This window comes from Dendropsophus ebraccatus, chromosome 5 (genome assembly GCF_027789765.1).
Source record: "Dendropsophus ebraccatus isolate aDenEbr1 chromosome 5, aDenEbr1.pat, whole genome shotgun sequence".
Taxonomy (NCBI): domain Eukaryota; kingdom Metazoa; phylum Chordata; class Amphibia; order Anura; family Hylidae; genus Dendropsophus; species Dendropsophus ebraccatus.
The window spans coordinates 151180646-151207417 of NC_091458.1; the positions used below are offsets into that span (position 1 = coordinate 151180646).

At 42.9% G+C, this 26772-nt stretch overlaps 1 protein-coding gene across 1 annotated transcript in view; it reads left to right on the plus strand.

The window, feature by feature from the left end:
- Positions 1-19469, plus strand: part of TFAP2E (transcription factor AP-2 epsilon) — a 31183-nt gene extending 11714 nt beyond the window's left edge. The window contains exons 4-7 of the mRNA XM_069972643.1: positions 12225-12450; positions 13463-13581; positions 16538-16679; positions 18519-19469. Coding sequence (XP_069828744.1) covers positions 12225-12450; positions 13463-13581; positions 16538-16679; positions 18519-18807 — 776 coding nt within the window. The 3' untranslated portion in view covers positions 18808-19469. The remainder of the gene's footprint in view (positions 1-12224; positions 12451-13462; positions 13582-16537; positions 16680-18518) is intronic.
- The last annotated feature ends 7303 nt before the right edge of the window (positions 19470-26772 follow it).

Sequence of the window (26772 nt, forward strand, 5' to 3'; positions counted from 1 at the left end):
ATAATACTGCTACCTGCACTAATGCATCTACATAATACCGCTTCCTGCACTGATACCTGTACATTATACCTGTCTATCTATGTATAGATTATAGGTAGTGACGCAGAGCAGGCGGCCCGGGCTCCACAACCACCGCCTTTTAGCTCTGCTTTGTGCCAGGAAACTTGCAAGTCTAGTTAATAGGTTGGATTTTAGTGGTGTGAGCCAAAAACAATTTTAAAATCATTCTTGGCTCACGTAACACGAACCACATATGTTTACAGGTTCATTGACGAACATCTGCCAAAGCCGGCCCAGCCGCACAATGGTTAGGGCCGATTTGCTGTGGTGGGTTTTTTGGTTATTATAGGTAGTAAAATGTAAGCAAATCAAGTATGTATTCTATAGCCGCTTGTATCCCACGCTAATAGGTGCCCATTGTGTGTGCATGTGTATATATATATATATATATATATATATATATATATATATATATATATATACTATAGCTACTTGTATCCCATGCTGATAGGTTCCCATTGTGTGTGTGTGTATATATATATATATATATTGGAGCTGCTTGTATCCCATATCCCATACCAATAGGTGCCTATTGTGTGTACATGTGTATATATATACTATAGCTACTTGTATCCCATGCTGATAGGCTCCCATTGTGTGTGTATGTATGTATATATATATATATATATATATATATATATATATATAAAAATATATATTATAGCTGCTTGTATCCCATGCTAATAGGTTCCCATTGTGTGTGCATGAATACATATATATATATATATATATATATATATATATATATATAGTGGTGCCTTGGATTACGAGCATAATTCGTTCCGGGGCCACGCTTGTAATCCAAATCCACTCTTAAACCAAAGCAAATTTTCCCATGAGAAATCACTGATATGCAGACATTTGGTTCCACACCCCAAAATAATAATTTTTTATTCTGAATAACATGTAGAACAGATGAAACAAACATTCAGAAACAGCTGAATATGTGATATATAAGTTACTGTACAGTATAGCAATCAGCGTGTGGAGTATAATGTATAGTAACTGCATAACCCTGATAACACAGCAGCAGTTTGTAGATACAGGATGGAACTGCAGATCCCCATAGTGCAGTAGTGTAGTACAACAGGCAAGAATAGCAGGCAGAAGCAGGGCTGCTGTCAGAGGTCACATGACAGCAATGGGGAAGGGGTTGTACTCAGCATGGACCAATCAAGAAGTGAGAGTCTCAGAGCTGTGCCGGAGGGCAGTGACAGAAACTTTTCTTTCTATACAGCAGTGTATAGCTGAGTGTAAGTGCAGGCACATTATAGCAGCAATGTATAGCTGAGTGTAAGAGTAGGCACATTATAGCAGCAGTCTGTATAGCTGAGTGTAAGAGTAGGCACATTATAGCAGCAGTGTGTATAGCTGAGTGTGAGTGCAGGTACATTATAGAAACAGTGTGTATAGCTGAGTGTGAGTGCAGGCACATTATAGCAACAGTGTGTATAACTGAGTGTAAGTGCAGGCACATTATAGCAGCAGTGTGTATAACTGAGTGTAAGTGCAGGCACATTATAGCAGCAGTGTGTATAGCTGAGTGTGAGTGCAGGCACATTATAGCAGGAATGGAGAGGATGGGAAGAACAAGGACTGACAGAGACTGCAGGGACCATGAAGGAATGAGCAGGGCAGATGTGGGTACATAAATGCAGCGCTCTTTGTCCAGGGAGAGAGGGGTTACAGCTATGAAAAGATTACCTCCACAGTCCTGTCCCCTGATGTAAGCCCCAGTCTGAAGTGGATCTGCTATGATTTAGAAGGTGAAGGAGACTTCCTCGGTCAGAGTACAGTGCTGTAGACCCCGCTATGCAGGCCATGTCCCTCCCCCACTCGCGCTCCCACCCAGTTCAGGGAGCTCTTAAACCAAAGCGATGCTCTTAAACCAAGTTACTCTTAAACCAAGGTATCACTGTGTGTGTGTATATATATATATATATATATATATATATATGTGTGTGTGTATCCTGCTTTGTATATTTATTTATTCATTTATTTTTATTTATTTAATTTTTTTACTTTTTTTTTACTTTTACTTTTTCCCCCCTTACTGTATTTATATCAATATAAAGATGTAGAGATTCTATAGATTCTTGTTTAAAAGTTAAAAGGGGACCTCCTGAGTCTCCTCGGTAAAAGTACATGACTGTAACCAGGCAAATGCATTTTAAATGGAGCCAGATAGACAGCATTTTGCAAGCTGTGTATATATTTGGGAGACTTTAAGCTTCCTTTATAAAGTGTTTAATTGCTTTATGGATCTGGAAGTAATTATCAGGAGCGGAGGAGGGTTCCTGCACTGGGCAGACATCAGGCACTTCTGATACTGATAGAATTATTAGCTCCCTAGTCTGACCAAGCTTGTGTCTGTGGATGCATGGGATGCAATTATTCATGGATCTGCTTGCACTGGTTATACACAGCAGTACCCCACTACAGTTACTGGGGATGTCACAGGGAAGAGGGGGTGAACTGGTCTGTGGCCAGGGAAGAGGGGGTGAACTGGTCTGTGGCCAAGGAAGAGGGGGGGAAGTGGTCTGTAGCCAGGGAAGAGGGGGTGAGCTGGTCTGTGGTCAGGGAAGAGGGGGTGAACTGGTCTGTGGCCAAGGAAGAGGGGGTGAGCTGGTCTGTGGTCAGGGAAGAAGGGGTGAGCTGGTCTGTGGTCAGGGAAGAAGGGGTGAGCTGGTCTGTGGTCAGGGAAGAAGGGGTGAGCTGGTCTGTGGCCAGGAAAAAGGGGGTGAACTGGTCTGTGGCCAGGGAAGAGGGGGTGAACTGGTCTGTGGCCAGGGTAGAGGGGGTGAACTGGTCTGTGGCCATGCATTGTAATGGGATCCAGAATGGTGGTCTGGCCATTGGTGCCTGTCATTCTGTTCTTCTTCAGGGGTGCTTTTGGGTTTGGCCTAGCAATGAAAGTGTTAAACTGAACTATTCATTCCATGGGATCTATTAGCGGTTTATTTATCTAGGAGGAGAAAGTTCTTTCCTATAGTTTTTTTTATGTAACTACAAAGCTTCTACAATCTTTGGGGGATTTATAGGACTATAAGTAGAGATGAGCGCAGCTCCGGCAGCTCGAGTCCAGTCCTTCTCCATATGATTAGCGGTGGCTGAAGAAGTAGGATACAGCCCTAGGGAGCCCGGGTTAGTATGTATCCAGACTATGGCCTATGGCTGTATCCATGTTGCCCCTAGCAACCAATCAGATTCCACCTTTCATTCCTCACAGACTCTTTGGAAAATGAAAGGTGGAATCTGATTGGTTGCTAGGGGCAACTGAGACAGTTTCACTTTACACCATGATTGATAAATCTCCCCCATAGGATCGATCCTGAGATTCAGGCCCAGTTTACTGCAATGACACTATCTTTCTATAAGGATAGCACCAAGTTTTCTTTGTCCTTTACATTTAGTATTTTTCTAATTGATTCCTATAACATACTGCTGGTTATTATGGTTGGGTGACCCATTTTACGAAATTTCAAGGAGTTGGACGACAAGACCGCCCATGGAGAACTCTATGTACACTTTATCTTTTGGTAGATGGGTTGCATGTTAAAGGGGCACTCCAGCTTTCATTAGTTTTGTTACTGATCAACTGGTGTTTGAAAGTTATACATTGTAAATGACTTCTATTTCTATTTAAAAAAATTTCAGTCTTCCAGTACTTATCATCTGCTGTATGTTCTGCAGGAAGTGGTGTATTCTTTCCAGTCTGACACAGCGCTCTCTGCTGCCACCTCTGTCCATGTCAGGAACTGTCCAGAGCAAGAAAGGTTTTCTAAGGGGATTTGCTGCTGCTCTGGACAGTTCCTGACACAGACAGAGGTGGCAGCAGAGAGCACCGTGTCAGAATGGAGAGAATACACCACTTCCTGCAGGACATACAGCAGCTGATAAGTACTGGAAGACTGGAGGTTTTTAAATAATAAAATTACACATCTATATAGCACCAGTTTATTTTAAATATTTTCTTCCCCAGCTTTTTTTTCTTCTGTAGACTGCAATGTAAAATACATTATTTATTTATCTATCCATCTATCTATCTATAATTTTTTTTACATAAACATGTGCTTCTTCCATATTTCCATATACATGTATTATGCTGTAAAATCCACACATAAAGCACAAACCAAGTCATATAACATTAAGCAGATGTGCCAGGGTCTCTCCACAGTCCCCTCTCCCCTGGCAGCCATCTATCCCCCCCTGTGTATTACAGAATAAGGTTCCCTCCATAATAGAGAGCTAGCTGGCTGTCACCATCCCAGCATTCTTCTGCTTAGTGGAGGTGAAGGTTATCTCTCTCTCTCATTCCTACATTCTATCCTAATGCCTGCATTTCCTTCTTCTCTCTGGCCCCATGGTGGCTCTTGTTAGTCGGAGTGCCTCCCATGACAGATGTAGCACTGGAGATAGTGGAGGAGAGAGGAGGGGAGGTATTTCTCACATTGCAGAAGCTCCTGGGACCAAGATCTATCAATTAAAGCAGCGCACCTAGCACCTGATGTAATGGATCTGCCTGCTCCTACTCTCCTGTGTGTAGAATATGCTATAGTGTGACTGTAATAGCTGAAGGTACATAGCGCCCTGTATAGCTACAGTAACTGCACAATACAGAATGTATGGGTAATGTCACCGTTATATTAGAATTCAGAATTGCTCATTTATGTTTTATAGCTAGGATGCCCTTTTTACATATATCTATCAGTTGCAAACTGATCCTATAGACTTCAATGGCACAGTTCATGATATCCGGTGCGTCAGCCTGGGCATGGCAGATGGCAGAACATGGCAACTCCCCCGCATCGGCACCGGTCTGTTAATTTTAAGAACCCAAAGGCGGTCTGGCCTCCTTCTTTTGATGACAACTGAGGCAAAAATGCATTCGTTGTCATCAGGCGTTCTATGTTTTTTTTTCCATTAACCATCAATGCCGGATAGTAGAACCCCTTAAGGCCCTGTTCGCACTGAGCAAAGGTTGCGGAATTCCGCGACGGAATTGTCCGCCACGGAATGCCGTTAGCCTCCCGCTCCCGCTCCTGCTCTGTACGCGCTGAAGAATGAACATGTTCATTCTTCAGCGTGTACAGAGCAGGAGCGCGCGCCTCCCATAGACTCCCATTATGAGCGGTAGGCTAACGGCATTCCACGGCGGACAATTCGGTCGCGGAATTCCGCTACCTTTGCTCAGTGGGAACGGGGCCTAACTGAAGCGCTGCATCCTTTGAAATGTCCTATTCCAATGAATGGGATCAGCTCAAAGATCCAGTAACAAAGCTCCGGAGGGGAAATGTAGCCGAGTAAATGTGAACCCAACCTAAGTCAGCACGGTAAAGAGTGTTTCCCCTCAAAACTCAAAATAGCTTGACTTTTGGATATGGGATGGACCCTTTCCCTTAAAAACACTCCAACAACAATAAATACAGACTATGAAATGAAGGCTCAAAACACACTTTTTGATGTTAAGATGGCCAAAGCTTTATTTAAATCACAGGACTAACGATGCATATTTTATTTATTTATTTTTTTAAATCTTTTACACATTTTCGCATACTCAATTCAATGCCATGAACATATAACTTAAAACTAAACAGTCCAGGCAAAACTATGAAAATTGTGCAAAACAAGGCGAAACCTTGTCATCCTCCAGCACTCAGGAGAGGAAAAAACCCCTGTGGAGGAAACCCCTAGGGAACCATGGCTGAAGGATTGCCCTTCCCTTGGGCTTAGAGACGTAATGCCAAACTGTAACTAATCAAATGAAAATAAAAATCAATTTTGTCACTGCATATGTTACCATACACAAACATAATATTTACAATACATGCATTATTACACTTACAATAGAAAATTAGTTTTAAAGTAAAGATGAAAAAGGGAGGGCGGGAGGGAAATGTTTTCCTCCAGATCTTCTAGTGAAAGAGAGGAAGTAATATCTATTCCTAAACCTCACCCTGCTCATACCAATACACTAGGCATATACTCTTCCCTCTTAAAGCAGAACCACCTGTGTTTAAATGTATAGCATTATACAGACAAGACTGCTGGGGCTATAGGTTACCCCCTCTCAAAGTCATGTCCCCCTTTGCTTAGAGCTTCGGGGGATTGTTTAATATGCTAAGGCCAGGGCCACACCACGTTTTAGCAGTTGGAAAAACTGATGCATTCGTATTTTGATCCATTTTACCATTGACCTCCATTATAGAAAAAAACTGACCAAAACGCATCCATATTTTTAACGTACGCAAAGACCTTGTCAACCTAAATTTTGTGTGCGTTAAAAAAATGATGTCTTTTGATCCGTCTTTTTTTTTTTTTTTTTAGAATGGAAGTCAATGGAAAAACTGATCAAAACACAAAAACATCCATTTTTTTTTAAATGGAGGAAAAAAAACGGATTACAAAAATGTAGTGTGAACCCAGCCTTAGCCGGTACACTTTACTTGACCTATTAACCTGTACAAACTTGTCAAGTTAAAGCGAATGTATCATTAGGTTGATCAAATTTTTTTTTTTTACATTAACCGATCGTCGTCGCGGGGATCCTGGTGATTTTGTGAAACTCCGCTAGGTTCTGACCTTTGGCGCTGTTCTTGCACCAGCCCATCTCTGTACACTGAGAACGGGCCCAGTGCCCACACAGCTCTTGAATCTGCACTTGCCATCAGCCTTCAGCACTTTGGATATTGCATCACTACTAATAAAGCGCCACTGTGGCCAGCAGCAATTGGATGCTGCAACCATGTGACTTCATGTCTACAAATGCCGACTCATTGAGGCCCTGTCCAAATCTCAGACTGCTCCTTAAAGGGGAGATCTGGCAAAAAAAATATTTTTCCTTCAAATCAGCTGGCGTCAGAAAGTTATATAGATTTATAATTTACTTCTATCTAAAATCTACAGTCTTCCAGTACTTATCAACTGCTGTATGCCCTGCAGGAAGTGGTGTATTCTTTCCAGTCTGACACAGTGCTCTCTGCTGCCACCTCTGTCCATGTCAGGAACTGTCCAGATCAGCAACAAATCCTCATAGAAAACCTCTCCTGCTCTGGACAGTTCCTGACATGGACAGAGGTGGCAGCAGAGAGCACTGTGTCAGACTGGAAAAATATACACCAATTCCTGCAGGACATACAGCAGCTGATAAGTACTGGAAGACTGGAGATTTTTTAAGTAGGAATAAATTACATATCTATATATCTTTCTGATACCGTAGATTTGAAAGAAAAAGATTTTCACTGGAGTACCCCTTTAAATAATGACTTATTAAGATTAGGAATGGCCCAGACATGACATAGCTGGTACAGTATGTAAGCCGTTCTTCCTTCTTTCTGGGGAAGTGTGTTTCTTTCCTGCTGCTGCCTGTTTGCCCGTAGTGAATAGATCCCGGCCCCTATAATTGTCAGTGACAATTACCTTGCTGGCTTACCCATTGTCCTATTGTTCTTGCATCATCCCTGCTCACCTGTCTGTGTGACATCATTCATTACAGGAAGCGGCAGAGCACTTTGTTGTGTCCGTGTCTGTAACAATAATAGACTAATAATCATCAAGCCTATATAGCAGGGATGGGGAACCTTCCGCCCTCTCGCTGTTGCAAAACTACAATTCCCATCATGCCTCTCCAACCAGAAGCTTCCCCACCCCAGCTATATATTTTAGTTGGGTCCAAAAGTTGATAGCTACCAGAAAACTAATGTTTCCTGACATGGTGCTTGTTTGTTACAGCCACTATAAACTACGATGTGATAACTATGATGTATTCTATTAAAGGAGTACAAAGAAATTTCAGATCGAAAGTAAGATAGATTTGTAATTTACTTCTACTTAAACATCTCAAGTCTCCCAGTACTTATCAGCTGCTGTATGTCCTGCATGAAGGGGTGTATTCTCTCCAGTCTGACACAGTGCTCTCTGCTGCCACCTCTGCCCATGTTAGGAACTGTCCAGAGCAGCAGCAAATCCTCATAGAAAACCTCTCCTGCTCCCGACAGTTCCTGACATGGACAGAGGTGACAGTAGAGAGCACTGTGTCAGACTGGAAAGAATACACCAGATCCTGCAGGAAATACAGCAGCTGATAAGTACTGGAAGACTAGAGATTTTTTAGAAATAGAAATAATGTACAAATATATATAACTTTCTGACACCAGTTGATCTGTTTTTTCCCTCTAGAGTACCCCTTTAAGTAAACAAAAAAATTCATTGAGTAGTGTGACAGTAAAAAAGTGGTGGATACATGTGCCTGAATATGATCAGATCATGGAAAACAGATGAAACAAACTTTCAGAAACAGCAGAATCTGTGATATTATAAGTTACTGTACAGTAATGGAGAGGATGGGAAACACAAGGGCAGACAGAGACTGCAGGGAGTAGGAAGGAATGAGCAGGGCAGATGTGGGCACATACATGCAGCACTCTCTGTCTGGGGAGAGTGGGGTTACAGCTATGGAGAGATTACCCCCACAGTCCTGTCCCCTGATGCAAGCCCCAGCCTGAAGTGGATCTGCTATGATTTTGAAGGTGAGGGAGACGTCCTGGGTCAGAGTACAGGGCTGTAGACCCCGCTGTGCAGACCATGCCCCTCTCCCACTCCCCCTCCCACCCAGTACAGGGAGCTCTTAAACCAAAGCAATGCTCTTAAACCAAGTCACAATTTTGAAAAACTCTAAGCTCTTAAACCAAAATGCTCTTAAACCAAGTTACTCTTAAACCAAGGTACCACTTTATATTTAATAATGAACGTTATTTGGACTCAAACAGCCAAAAAAAAAAAAAGACATTGTGGAAACATGGCCACAAACCCCCCAAAAAATAATTAAAGGAATTGTCCTTATTTCTTCAATAACATTTCTATGCATTGCCCAATGTGTCGCCAGACTGAGGAGCAACGAGGGAAGGAAAGTCAAGGATTCAAAACATGCAAAAAACATATGCAATGGGGAGTAAGCAGATGTACAGGGATGGCGGGCAGGGAATCATGTAATTGCAGAACAGCCGAGAGCCGCCTGGTGCTGTGTACCGTTATAGTCAGTAAGTGAATATAATACAGCCGAGCGCTGCCTGGTGCTGTGTACCGTTATAGTTAGTAAGTAGATATAATACAGCCGAGAGCCGCCTGGTGCTGTGTACCGTTATAGTCAGTAAGTAGATATAATACAGCCGAGAGCCGCCTGGTGCTGTGTACCGTTATAGTCAGTCAGTGGATATACTGATATAGTCAGTAAGTGAATATAATACAGCCGAGCGCCGCCTGGTGCTGTGTACCGTTATAGTTAGTAAGTAGATATAATACAGCCGAGAGCCGCCTGGTGCTGTGTACCGTTATAGTCAGTAAGTAGATATAATACAGCCGAGAGCCGCCTGGTGCTGTGTACCGTTATAGTCAGTAAGTAGATATAATACAGCCGAGAGCCGCCTGGTGCTGTGTACCGTTATAGTCAGTCAGTGGATATACTGATATAGTCAGTAAGTGAATATAATACAGCCGAGCGCCGCCTGGTGCTGTGTACCGTTATAGTTAGTAAGTAGATATAATACAGCCGAGAGCCGCCTGGTGCTGTGTACCGTTATAGTCAGTAAGTAGATATACTGATATAGTCAGTAAGTAGATATAATACAGCCGAGAGCCGCCTGGTGCTGTGTACCGTTATAGTCAGTCAGTGGATATACTGATATAGTCAGTAAGTGAATATAATACAGCCGAGAGCCGCCTGGTGCTGTGTACCGTTATAGTCAGTAAGTAGATATAATACAGCCGAGAGCCGCCTGGTGCTTTGTACCGTTATAGTCAGTAAGTAGATATAATACAGCCGAGAGCCGCCTGGTGCTGTGTACCGTTATAGTCAGTAAGTAGATATAATACAGCCGAGAGCCGCCTGGTGCTTTGTACCGTTATAGTCAGTAAGTAGATATAATACAGCCGAGAGCCGCCTGGTGCTTTGTACCGTTATAGCCAGTAAGTGGATATGTGGTGTTTTTGTTGTTTGGTTTTGGTTGGTAGTATGTCACTGCAGTACTCGGCCAATGATAGTAGTGTCATAACGCCAGTGCTAGTCCAGCACACAGGTGTGATTTTGGTACCTGCTTTAGTGTGGCCGGTCTGTAGTGTTCCCCAAATGGTCGGTGACCTGCCGGGCTGTGATGGGTCCTTTGGGCTCTTGTCACGGTAGTCCTGAGTGGCAATTGACCCACCCGGATTATCGGTACCGCCACCCACAGATAGGGAAGAAATAACCCAAGGTGTATGGCTAGTGGTTATAGGTGCTGGTGCAGAGGAAAGGATGACTGAGTCCCAGTGATAGAAATAGAACAGCTTTATTGTGCAGTCTCTGGATAATATAAAACACTTTGGCAGCAAATAGATAATCTTTATACAGACATGAGTGCTTAACTTGGTTAGTGCTGCGAAGATACTTGAAAGTATGGAATATAGTAGAGGTAGTTGTAGCCGTTCTTGTAGAGTTGAGAGTAGAGTGGAGCAGCGTAGAGGAGAGGAGTTTGTCAAGGGAGTCCCAACTCCCAACTAGTATTGTGCTCTGCCGGAACTTTTGAGAGATACTTGAGAGTGAGAGATACTTGGACCCATGTTTAGACTAATGTCTGACCACCTTCTGCCCTACAGTGTCGAGGTACTCGTCCTGGGTGAAGCAAAGTGTCTGAGACTTCCCGGGGTTACTTGCACTGCGAGGTAGAATACGTAGACCTTCTGGTAGCTTTGTTCTATCCAGGCTATTTTCTCTGTATATTAGAATACTGCTCTGCACTTTGTAGAGTGGTTCTCGGTGTGGACTGGGTTTATCCCCGACTTTCTCCCTCTTGTTGTGCCTAGCACTGCATAGTAGATACAGGAGATACACTTAAAGAACTGAGTGTCTCTGGTTGCTTCATACACGTGTGTCTCAACACCCCACTAACACACTCAAATGAACTGATTTCCTCCCACAGGGGGCTAACTAACTACTTTCCCGGGGCTGTGTGTGTGTAAAGAGCAGGGATAGGAGGAGGAAGAAAGAGTATCTCCTATAGGTCAGCACAGACCACATGGTACAATAACATGGTAATAACAGTAACCCTTTGTTAGCTAACATTCTATAAGGCCTCATTCACACGTCACTATATTTATGCGGTCCGCAATATCAGTATATCTGCAATTTCCTGTAGCGCAATCCAGAAAAACTAATCATTAGTGAATCTGTAGTGTTATCCGTATCCTCTGTATTTTTTGCGGATGTGTAAAAGTTGAAAGTACTTGTAAAAAAAAAAGAATGGTCAAAATAATGAGACCGCCTAGAACTGTGGATCTGTATTTATTGCTGGCATTACTGAGGTAATTACATTGGTAAGGTCCGTAACGTCTGCAAATAATACGGATCCCGTACACTTTTATGTGTGTTTCACTGATGCAGTTATGGTCCCCACTAGGACATCACAGATCCGCAAAATTGGTGTGTGTGTGAATAGACACATAGAAACCAACGGGATATATATTCAACCGGAATTGCGTGTATGTGTGAATAAGGCCTAACAGTGCAGTTCATCCGAGAGTGGAATCCTGCACAGGTTCTCCCTACCCAATTCCAGAAGGGATGGGGTGAATCATGGGTTAAACTGTTTTCTTAAAGGGCCCTACAGCCTATATGTTGTGTATGGTATATACTGTATTCCTATGGTCACAAAGACTCAGATCTATGCAAAGTATCGCTAAACTCAGGAGCAATCCATTCTAGGAATTGCAGAATAAAACAGGTTTTTATTCAGTAATCCAATCCAATATAGACATCTACATCTGGTAGATGATGATGATGATGATGATTATAATAATAATATATACAGGGTGATCCAAAAGTAGGTGGACAGTATGTGTAATAGGGTTATGAAGGGGGAGATTTATCAAACATGGTGTATAGTGAAACTGGCTCAGTTGCCCCTAGCAACCAATCAGATTCCACCTTTCATACCTCATAGACTCTTTGAAAAATGAAAGGTGAAATCTGATTGGTTGCTAGGGGCAACTGAGACAGTTTCACTTTACACCATGTTTAATAAATCTCCCTTATACTGTCCATATATATATATATATATATATATATATATATATATATTATAGTGTGTCTAATTTCTGACCCTGTATTCACGATATTGTTTGTTGCCCCCCAGTTCCGATGCCATCCAAGAACAGCAGCATGATGTCCTCTCTTACTGTGAATAAAGAAGGCCTAATAGGCGGCGTATCCAATCCCAATGAAGTCTTCTGTTCTGTTCCTGGACGGTTGTCTCTGCTTAGTTCCACTTCCAAATACAAGGTGACAGTGGGTGAGGTCCAGAGACGTCTGTCGCCTCCGGAGTGTCTTAATGCATCTCTGCTTGGAGGAGTACTAAGGAGGTCAGTGAGAATCACTCACCTACAATGTGACTCTTTGGTTACGTTTCATAATAAAATAGTATTTAAAGGAGTATTCCGCTCAAACATAACTTTTGCTATGTTGCTGCCCATGGTGAGACTAAGGATTCCTTCCATACTTGTTATTATCTATTCAGTCTCCTTCCCCCAGTTCTGGGCTGCTGCTTTCTACTGAAGACACTATCTGTGTGTGAGTTTTTCTCTCTGTCCCCTCTCCCTTCCCAGTCTACACACGAAAACAAGTCCCTGGCCGGCAATATCTGCAACTTTGTAGCTTCTTTGTAATGCTGGGAGGATTAATCTGAGGTCAAGTTGCTGATGAACTCACTTTGATTAACCCTCCCATTGCTGCAAATTTGCAGATAGGGACTAGTTTACAGGGAGGGGGAAGTAGGGGGAGATGGAGAGAGGCTCACAAACAGATTTTTCTGTTTTCTGCAGAAAGCAGCAGCAGCTCGGAACTGGGGGAAGGAGACTGAATAGATAATAACAAGTATGGAAGGAAATGTTAGTCTCACCATGGGCAGCAACATATGTAAAGTTATGTTTGAGCGGAATACCCCTTTAATATTGTTCATATATCTGATGTATGCAATGATCATAACAGATTTGTTTATGTACCAATGAGGCCTAAAAACAGTCATGCGGCAGCCCCAGAAATCTACACCAGCTATGAGCTGCCATCGATAGAAGAGGTGTGCAGAGCCCAGCACCTGGTGAGCCCAGCGGGTGCTCTGCCTCCTCTTGGTACACAGTCTATGATGTGACCTTCCTATATATATATATATATATATATATATATATATATATATATATATGTAGCTATAATACCAGATCCAACATATGGACAGATGTCGCCCTGTTTCTGAAACAAAACAAAAAGGAATGAAAGAAAAAAAAGACGTGTGATCCTTGACAATAACTATTTAGTTGTAAACTGAGATTTACTGCCAGATTTTTCGAGTTGTTAACAAGTCCATGTATTTTTTTGTAGGGCAAAATCAAAGAACGGCGGCCGTTGTCTGCGTGAGAGGTTGGAAAAAATCGGTTTGAATCTACCGGCAGGAAGGCGTAAAGCTGCCAATGTGACTTTACTGACATCTCTGGTGGAAGGTAAGAAACCTATGGATCCATTATAGCACCAGTATATATATATATATATATATATATATATATATATATATATATATATATATATTCTTCCCCTATGCCAACTTCTAAGCTGATTGATGACCATATTAAAGCAAAATCTTTCAAATCAACTGGTGTCAGAAAGTTATACAGATTTGTAATTTACTGCTATTTAAAAATCTCCAGTCTTCCAGTACCTATCAACTGCTGTATGTCCTGTCGGAAGTGGTGTATTCTTTCCAGTCTGACACAGTACTCTCTGCTTCCACCTCTGTCCATGTCAGGAACTGTCTAGAGCAGGAGAGGTTTTCTATGGGGATTTGCTGCTGCTCTGGGCAGTTCCTGACATGGACAGAGGTGGCAGTAAAGAGCACTGTATCAGATTGGAGAGAATACACCTCTTCCTGCAGGACATACAGCAGCTGATAAGTACTGGAAGACTGGAGATTTTTAAATAGAAGTAAATTACAAATCTGTATAACTTTCTGACACCAGTTGATTGATTAACAATAAAAAAAAAAAAAAAAAAACTTTACCGGAGTACCCCTTTAAAGTTTCTTAGCAAACTCGAATTACAAAAGCTGATTTCTTTGCTATTTCCTAGTTCTCGGTGATGGGATACTTTATTCAGTGTTGATCACTTACTTTTTAACTGAACCCTCCCAGAACTATGTGAGAAGATAGAGAGGAAGCAGTGTATGAAGATAGACAGTGTAGTGTTAATCTATCATTGTGGCACCCTGGGCGGAATATGAAAGCTGCTCAGTGGATGACACCAGTCTCCTAATCAACAGCAGAATATGTCCTCTCCTTCATTCCATTGCTATGCAAATCACAGTGCCTTGGGCTAATATGCAGAATTACTTTTCATCATGTGTTGTTGTTGGTTTGTGAGGAATAAGGAGACATAGAGGCTAAAAGTGAGAATTATACCCATGCAGTGCTCCGTATGTGAAGGAGGATTGGTGGAACCTCTGTAGATCCTTGTATCATGCCTTCACCATTGATGATGGCGACTTTATTTTATTTCTAAGAAGTTAAGGTTTTAAAATACACAATGTAAGACAAGACACTAGTACAATAAACATAAAAGGAACTCGTCACCATGAAAATTCCACCTAAGCTATCAGCATCATGTTATAGAGCTGAAGGAGCTGAGCGGATTGATATATATCTTTATGGGAAAAGATTTTCTATAAATTTACTAAATTGTCTGATGTTTCCATGCTAAGGAGTCCAGTGCATTGAGTGACCCCGCCCACTGGACTCCTTATCCCAGAATGATCAGGGATTTCAATCAACATATTACAAGTTATAATGAATCTTTTCCTACAAAGATATATATCAATCTGCTCAGCTCTTCCTGCTCTATAATATGATGGTGATAGATTAGATCACAGTGTCTTAGGGACCGGTTCCTTTTAAGTGGTTGACACATTGTCTGTGAGGGCTAATAATGTGGTGATGATGTTATTTAGAGTCACCAAAGACAAGCAGACTTTCCTGGAAAGTTTCCTCTATTAAGATAACTGTAATGAATTAGCTAAGGTTGGGGATTTATCAGTATTGTTGAGCGGTCTTGCCGAACTGTTCAGATGCAGCTACATTCTTAGAACCAAAACACCCGGCATTTGATAACTGGTGGCTGAAGAAATTGGATGCTTAGGAAAAACCTGGCTATGGTCTTTGGGTGTATCCAGGTTTTCCAGGACTCCCAAGGGCAGCATTAAAGTAGAAGTACGGCAAAAATTTTTATTAAAGTATTGTATACAAAGTTATACAAGTTACCAATATACACTTATCACGGCAAATGCTTATAAAGTGCTTTTTTCCCTGCACTTACTAGTCATCAAGGCTTCACTTCCTGGATAACATGGTGATGTCACTTCCTGGATAACATGGTGATGTCACTTCCTAAATAACATGTGATGTCACTTCCTGGATAACATGGTGATGTCCCTTCCTGGATAAAATGGTGATTTCACTTCCTGGATAACATGGTGATGTCACGACCCGACTCCGAGAGCTGTGCGGGCTGTGGCTGCTGGAGAGGATGATGGCAGGGGGACACTGAGGGACACAGGGCACTGGAGGGACACTGATCATCCCTCTGCCATCATCCTCTCCAGCAGCCACAGCCCGCACAGCTCTGGGAGTCGGGTCGTGGCATCACCATGTTATCCATGAAGTGACATCACCATGTTATCCATGAAGTGAAATCACCATGTTATCCAGGAAGTGACATCACCATGTTATCCAGGAAGTGACATCACCATGTTATCCAGGAAATGACATCACCATGTTATCCAGGAAGTGACATCACCATGTTATCCAGGAAGTGACATCACCATGTTATCCAGGAAGTGACATCACCATGTTATCCAGGAAGTGACATCACCATGTTATCCAGGAAGTGACATCACCATGTTATCCAGGAAGTGAAGCCTTGATGCAGTAGTAAGTGCAGAAAAAAAAGCACTTAATAAGCATTTCCCGTAATAAGTGTATATTGGAAATTTGTATAACTTTTGGGGGGCAATACAATACTTTAATAAAAATTTTTGCCGGATTTCTCCTTGAAATTTGTCCCCACAACGGTGTCAAATGCTGAACGTTCCATTTCGGAGAACGTTGCCAAATCTCAACAGCTCAGCACGTTCGCTCAACACTTCTTATCAGAGAAATATTAAAATATTCCACAGAATTGTTTACATTTTGGCTAATTTATTATATGGAAGACATATTGTAGGAAAATACAGAGACAACATTCATACAGATCACAGTTGTTGTTTTTTGTGGTAGTAGTGGTGGTCTGTGTGGGGTTATATAAGGTAATGGAAATGACCACAGCCAATGTAAAATAGAATCGCATAGAATAAGAATAGACATAGTGGTAGCATCTGCATTGTGATACTGACCGCCCTCTTCTCATGTACAGGCGAGGCGGTCCATCTAGCCAGGGATTTCGGCTATGTTTGTGAGACGGAGTTCCCAGCCAAAGCTGCAGCTGAATACCTGTGCCGACAACACTCCGATCCCACTGAGCTCCACACGCGGAAAAACATGCTTCTCGCTACCAAGTAAGGGTTACGTTTTATTACCACGTACAGGTTCATAGATACATCAAGAATCACCGTAGGATGAAACGTTTCATCTATATATATTGTCAGTCATATCATCTGGGCCTGAGTTTCTGTTCAAACCTTTATGCCTAGGGCAAGGTTAAGGGCCAGTTCACATGGAGTAAAATCGTCGGAATCACCCGCCTCAGTGTGACACTGTTTCTCTATGGGAGGGCTCGTGGGCCTCCGCTCTCTGTGGCTGTCCGCTTAATGAATTGACATGTCAATTCTTTGAGCGGAGGGTGACAATGGCAGAGGCCCACGAACCCTCCCATAGAGAAACAGTGTCACACTGAGGCAGGCGATTCCGACGATTTTACTCCATGTGAACTGGCCCTTACTTTGCCTTTTTGCAGTCCATTTTTTACATCCGTTTTATGCAAAAAGTTTTATGCAAAAAAAAAAACAAAAACCTGATGCATTTATGAGCGTTTTTTTTCTGTTAACTTCCATAAAAAAAGGATAAAAAAAATGCATCAAAACGTATCCGTTTTTTTTTCTCTACACAAAACATGGTCAACCACGTTTTTGTGTACGTTTTTATATATTGCAAGTCAATGTTAAAACAGATTAAAACGGATGCACCCAAATGCGTCTGTTTTTTCATCCTCTATTTACATAAAACGGATGGAAAAAAAAACAAAGAAAAAACCTAAGGCAACACTCACACGTTCTGTAATTTTGTCCGTAATTCCAGATCCACACTTAGGGACAAGTTTAGCGCCCATTGATTTAAATTGGGCTGTTCACGCTGTCCGTATATTTACACTGATCAGTCATCTGCAAAAATTGCATCCCAAAAAATTACCAGCAAGCTTTAGTACGGACCGTAATTGCGCCACAGATTGTCCCATAGGAGTCTATGAGAGCATCCTGAATTTTTGCAGATCCATTATTATTATTATTGTTATTATTATCATTATTATTATCATCAATCTGTAAGGTCCTCGGTCCTCGGCAATGCCAATCAATAGCCAGAATGGGTTAAATGCTGGAGCCCCCCCAGGCTCTTGGCCCCGCTGTCTGGTCATGTGACCTCACAGTCTGAGTTTTGCATGTTTAGGATTGTTTGGTGAGACACAAAGGCAGCAATAGGAAGTAACCAATTTATTCGGGGATTAGTGGTTTGTATCATTTTTCTGATTCCTGACTACATGTCACCCCTTCCCAAGAACACCAGAGAACATGGAGCTGAAAAAAATAACTTCCAGCCTGCTGAGTGTTACATAAAAAGTAAAAAAAAAAAGCTTTCTGAACAAAGTACAAGTTTAGGGATTTGGGTGACATTAAAGGGGTTCTTAAAAGTTTTCAAATCAACTGGTTCTAAAAAGTTATACAGAATTGTAATTTACTTCTATTTAAAATTCTCCAGTCTTCCACTACTTATCAGCTGCTGTATGTCCTGCAGGAAGTGGTGTATTCTTTCCAGTCTGACACAGTGCTCTCTGCTGCCACCTCTGTCCATGTCTGGAACTGTCCAGGAGAGGTTTTCTATGGGGATTTGCTACTGCTTTGGACAGTTCCTGGCACGGACAGAGGAGGCAGCAGAGAGCACTGTGTCAGACTGGAAAGAATACGCCACTTCCTGCAGGACATACAGCAGCTAATAAGTACTGGAAGACTAGAGATTTTTAAATAGAAGTAATTTACAAACCTATATAACATTCTGACACCAGTTGATTTGAAAGAAAAATTTCTTCCTCGGAGTACCCCTTTAAATTGATTCTCATATTCACCAATATATGTGTTAACACTGATAACATGCTATTTTCTAATTCTGAGTTTTACGTATTTTAGGCAAATTTGCAAGGAATTTTCGGACTTATTGGCCCAGGATCGTTCTCCGTTGGGAAACAGCCACCCATCGCTCATCCTGGAGCCCGGAGTCCAGAGCTGCTTGACTCACTTCAGCCTAATCACTCACGGCTTCGGCGGCCCGGCCATATGTGCCGCGCTCACCGCCTTCCAGAACTACCTACTCGAGTCTCTAAAAGGCATGGATAAGATCTTCCTGAACAGCACAGGGAATGGACACTCTGCGGGGGAGTCCAAACCTACAGAGAAGGAACTGAAACATAGGAAATAACCCCGCGGGACTTTGTAATGGCGAGGGCTTGGAAGTGAGGGAGATCTCTTGGAAACCAAGAATAAATCCCAGTGGGGAAAAGTAATCCGTGAAAGCGAAAAGATTTCACGTCCTGGAGTGATAGATACACTTTAATCGGAGGATCCACATTAAAACGAGAGATGGTGGAAGGCTACGGAAAAAAATCATAAAATCACGACTATCTGAAGGTTTTATACCTGCACCAGTCAGTAACATAAGACGCACATAGACTGTCCTATAGATGATGAAGGACTTTTCTACAAGATGACATGAAAACGGTCATCATATCACTCAGATAAAGAATAGAGATGAGCGCAACGTGAGCATGCTCGAGTCCGATTGTTCAGCATCTGAAGAAGTTGGATGCAGCCCTAGGGAGTCCTGGAAAACATGGGTAAAGCCTTAGAGGCCTATTCCACGGAGCGATAATCGGCTGAATCGGCCCGATTCGGACGATTATTACTCCGTGGAATAGAGACAACGATCAGCAGATGTTTGTGTCATCGGCTAATCGTTTATTAAGGTTCAAACTTAAAATCATCGGGCGACCGACGATCTCACAAACACCGTACATTACCTAAGCAAGTTGAAGGGCTTCTCCCGCGCTCCTTCTTCCTCCCGATCCCGCATGCAGCAGCAGCTTCGGTGCGGCCTGTCTTAGCTGACAGACCGCTCAGCCAATCAATGGCTGGGACCGCCACGGCCAGTGATTGGCTGAGCGGTCTGTCAGCTCAGCCAGGCTGCAACTAAGTTGCTGCTGCGCGCAGGACCGGGAGGAGGAAGGAGCGCAGGAGAAGACCTTGCTTAGGTAATGTATGGTGTTTAAACAAGGGCTGCAAGGACATTGGTAACGACGTCCCTGCAGCCCTCGCTAAACGATTATCGGGCCGTGGAATAGGCCCAGTAAACGAGTGCCAATCTAGTAGATCGGCGCTCGTTTACATTATTGATCGGGCCCCCATCCGCCCGTGGAATAGAACCCATAGTCTATAGGCTGTGTTATCGTTTTCCAGGACTCCCTAGGGCGGCATCTAACTCCTTCAGCCACCGCTAATCAAATGAGCATGCTCCAGCTGCACTCATCTCTAAGAACGGACAATTTATACCTACAGAATTGAAGGACACCTGACAGTGAACACAATGGAGAGGTATATACCCTCATCTACAGTATGCAGTTTGGATAGGATCTTGGTTAATTCCAGAGTCCCATTAGTAAAAAAATAAATAAATAAAAAGATGGAGGCTTAGCAAAATAACAGGGGGATGACTCCAAATATAGGAACTGCTTAAAGGGTGTCATTCCAATATAACTGGTGTGTTTGGAGTCAGACTGTGGATCGGGTACAGATCATGACTAGTTAAAGGGGAACGCCAGTTAAGAAAGATGTAACCCTGTTCAATCCCCACCCATAATCTAAGCTTGTGTCTGTCCTCCCCCTTCTCTGTCCTCCCCCTTCCTCCTGAGACCACATGGTCTTTGTCTCTTTTGTTGCCAGGCAAGCTGTAACCCTGCCCACCACTGACATCACACAGTGATTACCTGGGAAACAACAGCCTCTCCTGAGTAGTATAGGGGAAAGGAGACACTGTTGTTTTATCTCTCTCTCTAATCTATCTATGTAGATGGGGCAGCGTAGACAAGTGGGAAAGGTGTCAAACAATCAGTGCTTTATATGCTTTTTGTGAGCTTTATTTCTTTATGGGATTGCTGGAGTTCCCCTTTACTATCCCAACAATTCAAGAAGAAATAAACATTGGATGCCCCTCACTAAATTTGGGGGGATAGGGTGTAGATTTAGTCACGTCCAATTTACATTTTAGATTCTGCTCATATTGAGTGAACATTAAGCAGCAAAGTAAAAAGATTTCTTCATGTTCCCCTCCACTGCTTATTATAGTAAGGGAATGTTCATACATAGTAAAATAAAAGCTAAATACGGTCCCAATTTTGAGTGATAAACTGATAATAAAAAAAATACGGCCAGGTGCGTATTTCGCAAAAACAGGTGGTAAATGGAGCCTGTTCAGTATTTGGACAGTCATCAATTACGGACGATATTCTATGCAGTCTGAGCACTGCCGGCCAATTTCACACTAACTAACAAATTTTATTTTATTGAAAATACGGCCGTATTTTGACAGTATTTTATGTTGTGTGAACATAATATCTCATAATACCATCGTCCTCTCTCCATCAGTCAACACAGAATGTGATGGTAGATGGCAGATCAATATTTATTAACCATCATTCCCATTCATTACAATGAGGGTCACTCCCCGATCCAGAGCACGGAGATCCAAGGGCGTCTTCCATAGATGCGAGTATTTGATATCATATTTGGTTTGCTGCTTATACAAGTGTGAAACGGAAAATTATTGTGAAGGACTAATGGATTGTTGTTAGTTATATAATGAGAGCAAAAAAAGAAAAAAAAATCTAAATATTAATAAGTAATAAGTACAGTGGTATCTCGGTTCTCAAACTCTTTTTCGGCACCCAGTCTTAAAGCACAGGGATACCTCGGTGTTCAAACACATCAGAATTTAAACTTTGCTCTGTATCCAAACGTTTTTTCGAGCGTGGATGGTGGGTTGTACCTGTAGCACTGCTGATGTTTCACGTACTGTACAGTACTGTATAAGACTGCTGGAGTGCATATACAGTACAGTAGTAGTACAGGCAGTGCACCACCATCTCCCATCCTGTACTGTATAAGACTGCTGGAGTGCATATACAGTACAGTAGTAGTACAGTCAGTGCACCGCCATCTCCCATCCTGTACTGTATAAGATTGCTGGAGTGCATATACAGTACAGTAGTAGTACAGTCAGTGCACCACCATCTCCCATCCTGTACAGTACTGTATAAGACTGCTGGAGTGCATATACAGCACAGTAGTAGTACAGTCAGTGCACCACCATCTCTCATCCTGTACAGTACTGTATAAAACTACTGGAGTGCATATACAGTACAGTAGTAGTACAGGCAGTGCACCACCATCTCCCATCCTGTACTGTATAAGATTGCTGGAGTGCATATACAGTACAGTAGTAGCACAGTCAGTGCACCACCATCTCCCATCCTGTACTGTATAAGATTGCTGGAGTACATATACAGTACAGTAGTAGTACAGTCAGTGCACCACCATCTCCCATCCAATATAGTGCTGGGGTGGGAGGCACTATACCGTAAAGGATGAGTGAGGAGTTGATGACTACTGTACTATAATTGCTGTATATAATTTCTTGTATATAATGTACTGTACAGTATATAGTGCTGCTCTGTACTGTAATGAAGTGATTACAGGGGTACTCTAGCGGAAATTTTTTTTCTTTCAAATGAACTGGTTTTAGAAAGTCATTTAGAATTTGTAATTTGCTTCTATTAAAAAATCTCCAGTCTTCCAGTACTTATCAGCTGCTGTATGTCCTGCCGGAAGTGGTGTATTCTTTCCAGTTTGCCACCTCTGTCCATGTCAGGAACTGTCCAGAGCAGTAGCAAATCCCCATAGAGAACCTCTCCTGCTCTGGACAGTTCCTGACATGGACAGAGGTGGCAGCATTGTAATAAATGAGTACTGTAGGTAATTATTGGTGGGTGCTGGAACCAATTAAACACATTGACATTGTTGATATTTGCTCCGTTCCCAAACTGCCCTTCTGAACCAATGAAGTTCGAGAACCGAGGCACCACTGTGTGCCCTCTCAGACATAGCGTTAGGGTGAGGCTACTCGGTGACATAAAGATGCAATGTTGCTTTGCGTCATCACATGTAATGATTGTACGTGTAGTTGTGACATGATGGCGCTGCAACCTGACAGCCGCACAAAATCCAACTTTGACAGATGCAGCTTGCAGGTTGGATGCAACATTTACCTCCATGCAAACCATGTGTGACTGTCACCTGGGACATATTTTGTTCGCACTTCAGAGAGGAAATATAAAACAACCACCAATTACTATAACATCAGTGTTGATGATAGGATAGACAGTAAAGGGCTCGGCTATGTGAACTGTTTCCTCTAAATAACTAAATTATTACTTGAGTGTGAGTGATGTGTCCAGACGCACATATGTCTATTTAATCAGATTAATATATATGGTTATTATGGAGAGTTATAGGACGTGATGATCAGCTGCTCAGGGGAAGTACTCCGACCCTCCTGTTATTTGCTGTAGGATCTGCCCTTCCTATTGATGTCACTACCAGGAGATTATTCTTGTCTACATCGGAGCCCTCTGTGGGTTTTCCTATTTATATATGAGACTATGCCAGTTGACCTGCTGATTTGGGAGCCATCTTGGATTTATCTTTGATCACTTTCCACCCCAAACAATGGAAGTCAACAGTCCGTTGGGTTGAACATTCTCGAGATGCTGTATTTCTTCTCTGCACTTTGCATGGACGTTGGCAGACATCATCCCTCCTCACAAGTGCGGTCACCACCGGATGCGCCACTGGCGAGAACATGTCGCCGCTTTCTGCCCTAGTGAAAACAGAGACTTTTGTAAATATTTATTTATGTGTAATTAAATGGGAACATTGGAGAGATGTTCGGTGCAAGCTATTTATAAGCTGAGTGAGTTGGGGAAAGGGGGGGGGGGGCTGTGGTGGGGGGGAGGTTATTATAATTTGGGATCTTTTCCCCGCTCTTGTATCTGGGGTGTCCATGCATCCTCGACGGTTTCTTATATCACAGATGTGTCTGTTGTTGCTTAAAAAAAGACAAAAATAACACAGAAAGGAGAGAAAAATCCAGAAATTATTATTAATAAAAAAAAATTCAAAAGTCTGTCTGATCCAGTTTCTGTTTAAATGACGCCGGTTGTTACATGGTTCTTGTAAGGTTTTACATCAGTACGTGTTTCGGCACGGCATGGCTATCATGGCGCTGGTCTACTCCCGAGCACCGGTCTGGCAGGAAGCACTGGAGGCGAGCCCGCTGGCCCCCAATGTGACGACCGACCTCACCTCTGTGACTAGAGATAATCGAACCTTGTTGAACCTTCTGCATTTGATTCCCGATGCCTTACTGGTCCGTGGGGAAGGAGGAGACAGCCCGGGTACCACCTCGAATTCCAGGACACAGCTTATTACCTAGGCTAAATCCCGGAATTCCAGGCGGTACCCGGGCTGTCTCCTCCTTCCCTACGGACTGGGAAGGCATCGGGAATCAAATGCGGAAGGTTCAACAAGGTTCGAGTTCTAGAGAACCTAAGATTTTCTGTTGTTCGATCATCTCTATCTGTGATGCGGCTCCATTAGAATTGATGGTATCACAGAGGGGAGGGGGTTTTGTCACAATGGGGGGGCAGTGGGCTCACCTCCAGTGCTTCAGGCCGGATCAGTGCTCGGGAATTAACCGGCGCCGCAAGTGGGAATCAGGCAACGGTTCAAAAAAAAGGACTGCGCCATCTGCATCGCTGCTCCAGCTTCATTCTTATAAAAAAAAAACAAAGTGATGTACATAGAGGTACGTTCGCTTTAAACCTGTAACTAGTAGAAAATGAAACGGTATAGCAGGATACTTCTTCAATGTAAATTAATATAGATAAAAGTGAGAGTCCGAAGTTGATACCAGTTTCTGAAGAAGTTGGATGCAGCCCTAGGGAGTCCTGGAAAACATGGAGACAGCCAATGGCTCAGTCGCACTCATCTCTAGACAAGACCATTAGTAAACCCTAGCCATAACTGCATGCTGCCACTCTTTCCCCATTACCCTCCCAGCTTTGAGTTCCTCACTTTCTATCATACATAGGTCGGAATAGAAGATCGCTTCTCGATTTTTCTGAGATTTATTTGTACACTCTTGCACCATTGAAGGCTTGAATAGAAACCTTTTCCTCGGACTCTGAATGGGAACTCTTTCTAAGTTGCTCTTTTGGTTTATGGCTACAAACACTGATACAAAACAAGGGGAGTACACCGGTTGAATACGCCGTGACTGGGTATACTAAGGCTCTTCGTAAATCCGGCCAGCCTGAGACAGGCACGCAAATCCAGCATAGATTTTCAGCATGATCTACGCCTGCAGGCACTTTCTACACGTCTCCTCCCCTTTAGGTGCATGGGCGAATACTTAAAGATCGTCGCTCAGAGCTTGTGCTTTGTACACAAATTTTAGATTTTTTTAAGGATTCGCCTGACGCAAGCCAATGGGCTACAATTTATTCTAAAATAGCAGAAACCCAACATTTCTATGAAAAAAACTGAATAACTGAGCATAGAATTACTCTGGGAATTTAAAGGGAATCTGTCAGCACCTTTTCTGTTTCTGAGGTGCTGACATTGTGAGCAAGGTGTGTGTGTGTGTTTCCTTTATTTTTCCGGTAGCTGCTGTAGTTTTTCCACAATCCACAAGTGCCAAAGAGGAGTCATGGTGCCGCGTTCGTACCGCACTTAGTCCCGCTTCCCAACTACTTCCTCCTCCCAGCTTCACCTGAATATTCATTGCAGGCTGCACATTCTTCGCTGCGCATGCGCCTTTGACGGCAAAGGCTCCTAACGAACAATTTGCGCATGCGTCGTACAGCGTCAGAGCGGCGCAGACGCACAGTGCGCATCAGGTGTGGGCTGACCGTCCGGAATTGTTCATCGGGAGCCTTTGCCTACAACGGAGCATGCGCAGCGACAAATAACGTCGCCAGGAAGGCCGGAGCCAGCCCGCAATGAATATTCAGGTGAAGCTGGGAGGAGGAAGTAGTTGGGAGGCGGGACAAAGTGCGGCACGAACGCGGCACCATGACTCCTCTTTGGCACTTGTGCCGCAAGTTACGGATCAGATTGTGGAAAAACTACGGCATCTACCGGAAAAATAAAAGTAACACACACACTAACACACACACACCGTGCTCACAATGTCAGCACCTTAGAAGCAGAAAAGGTGCTGACAGTTTCCTTTTAAGAGATTTAGGCCACATCCAGATGCTGTCACAGAACGGCCGCTGTCTGCGGTACTGCAGTACCGGCCGGGTGAACATCACTTCATGTTAATTGGGATGTGGGCGCTTTTGAATGTTCCCCCGCTCCAATTAACCATAGACCACAATGTAGAGTACGGCCAGGAGCCATTGTCTGCAGTCTTTTTCATGCTGCCGTTGTTCCATATAGCGGACGCACAAAATAGACATGTGAGTTTTCTGTGCGACCGCATGGAATCCCGGCCATAGGGGGAGATTTATCAAACAAGGTGTAAAGTGAAACTGTCTCAGTTGCCCCTAGCAACCAATCAGATTCCACCTTTCATTTTCCAAAGAGTCTGTGAGGAATGAAAGGTGGAATCTGATTGGTTGCTAGGGGCAACTGAGCAAGTTTTACTTTACACCATGTTTGATAAATCCCCCCCATAGTATACACTGCTGCCGTTGTTCCATAGAAAATAATGTTATTTCACACTTTCAATAAATAGCGGCCGATGTTGCAATCTGCAACAACAGACGTTATTTATCAAAAAGATACTGTGTGTGAACATAGTCTTAACCAGCAGACTTCACCAGACCTTTCATTTATTTATATATATAACTTTCAAGTCACAAAATAACTAACAGGTTATTCAGTGAACAGCAGCCGTCCAAGATAGCCTGAGTGTAAAGTACTGTATGGTTCCCGGCCGTATTTTATACTGTGGTCTATGGCTAGTTGGAGTGCGGACACACCCAATTCAAAGTGATGTCTGTCCGGACGATACTGCAGAATCTCCCGGGTGACACGTGTAAGACAGTGGCCGTTATTTGACACAGCTGTGTCAAATAATGGCCGTTGTCTTACCCTGTGTGAATATGGCTTGATACATGAAATTTTCAAGCCCTAAATCTAATAGGCTGTAAGCCCTTGAAACATTAGAAAACACTGGAGTTTCTGTGTTAAAAATCATGCTGGTTCCATTTATTATCCAGTGCTACAAAAACATGGCCCCTTTCTTTCACAGACAGCACCACTCTTG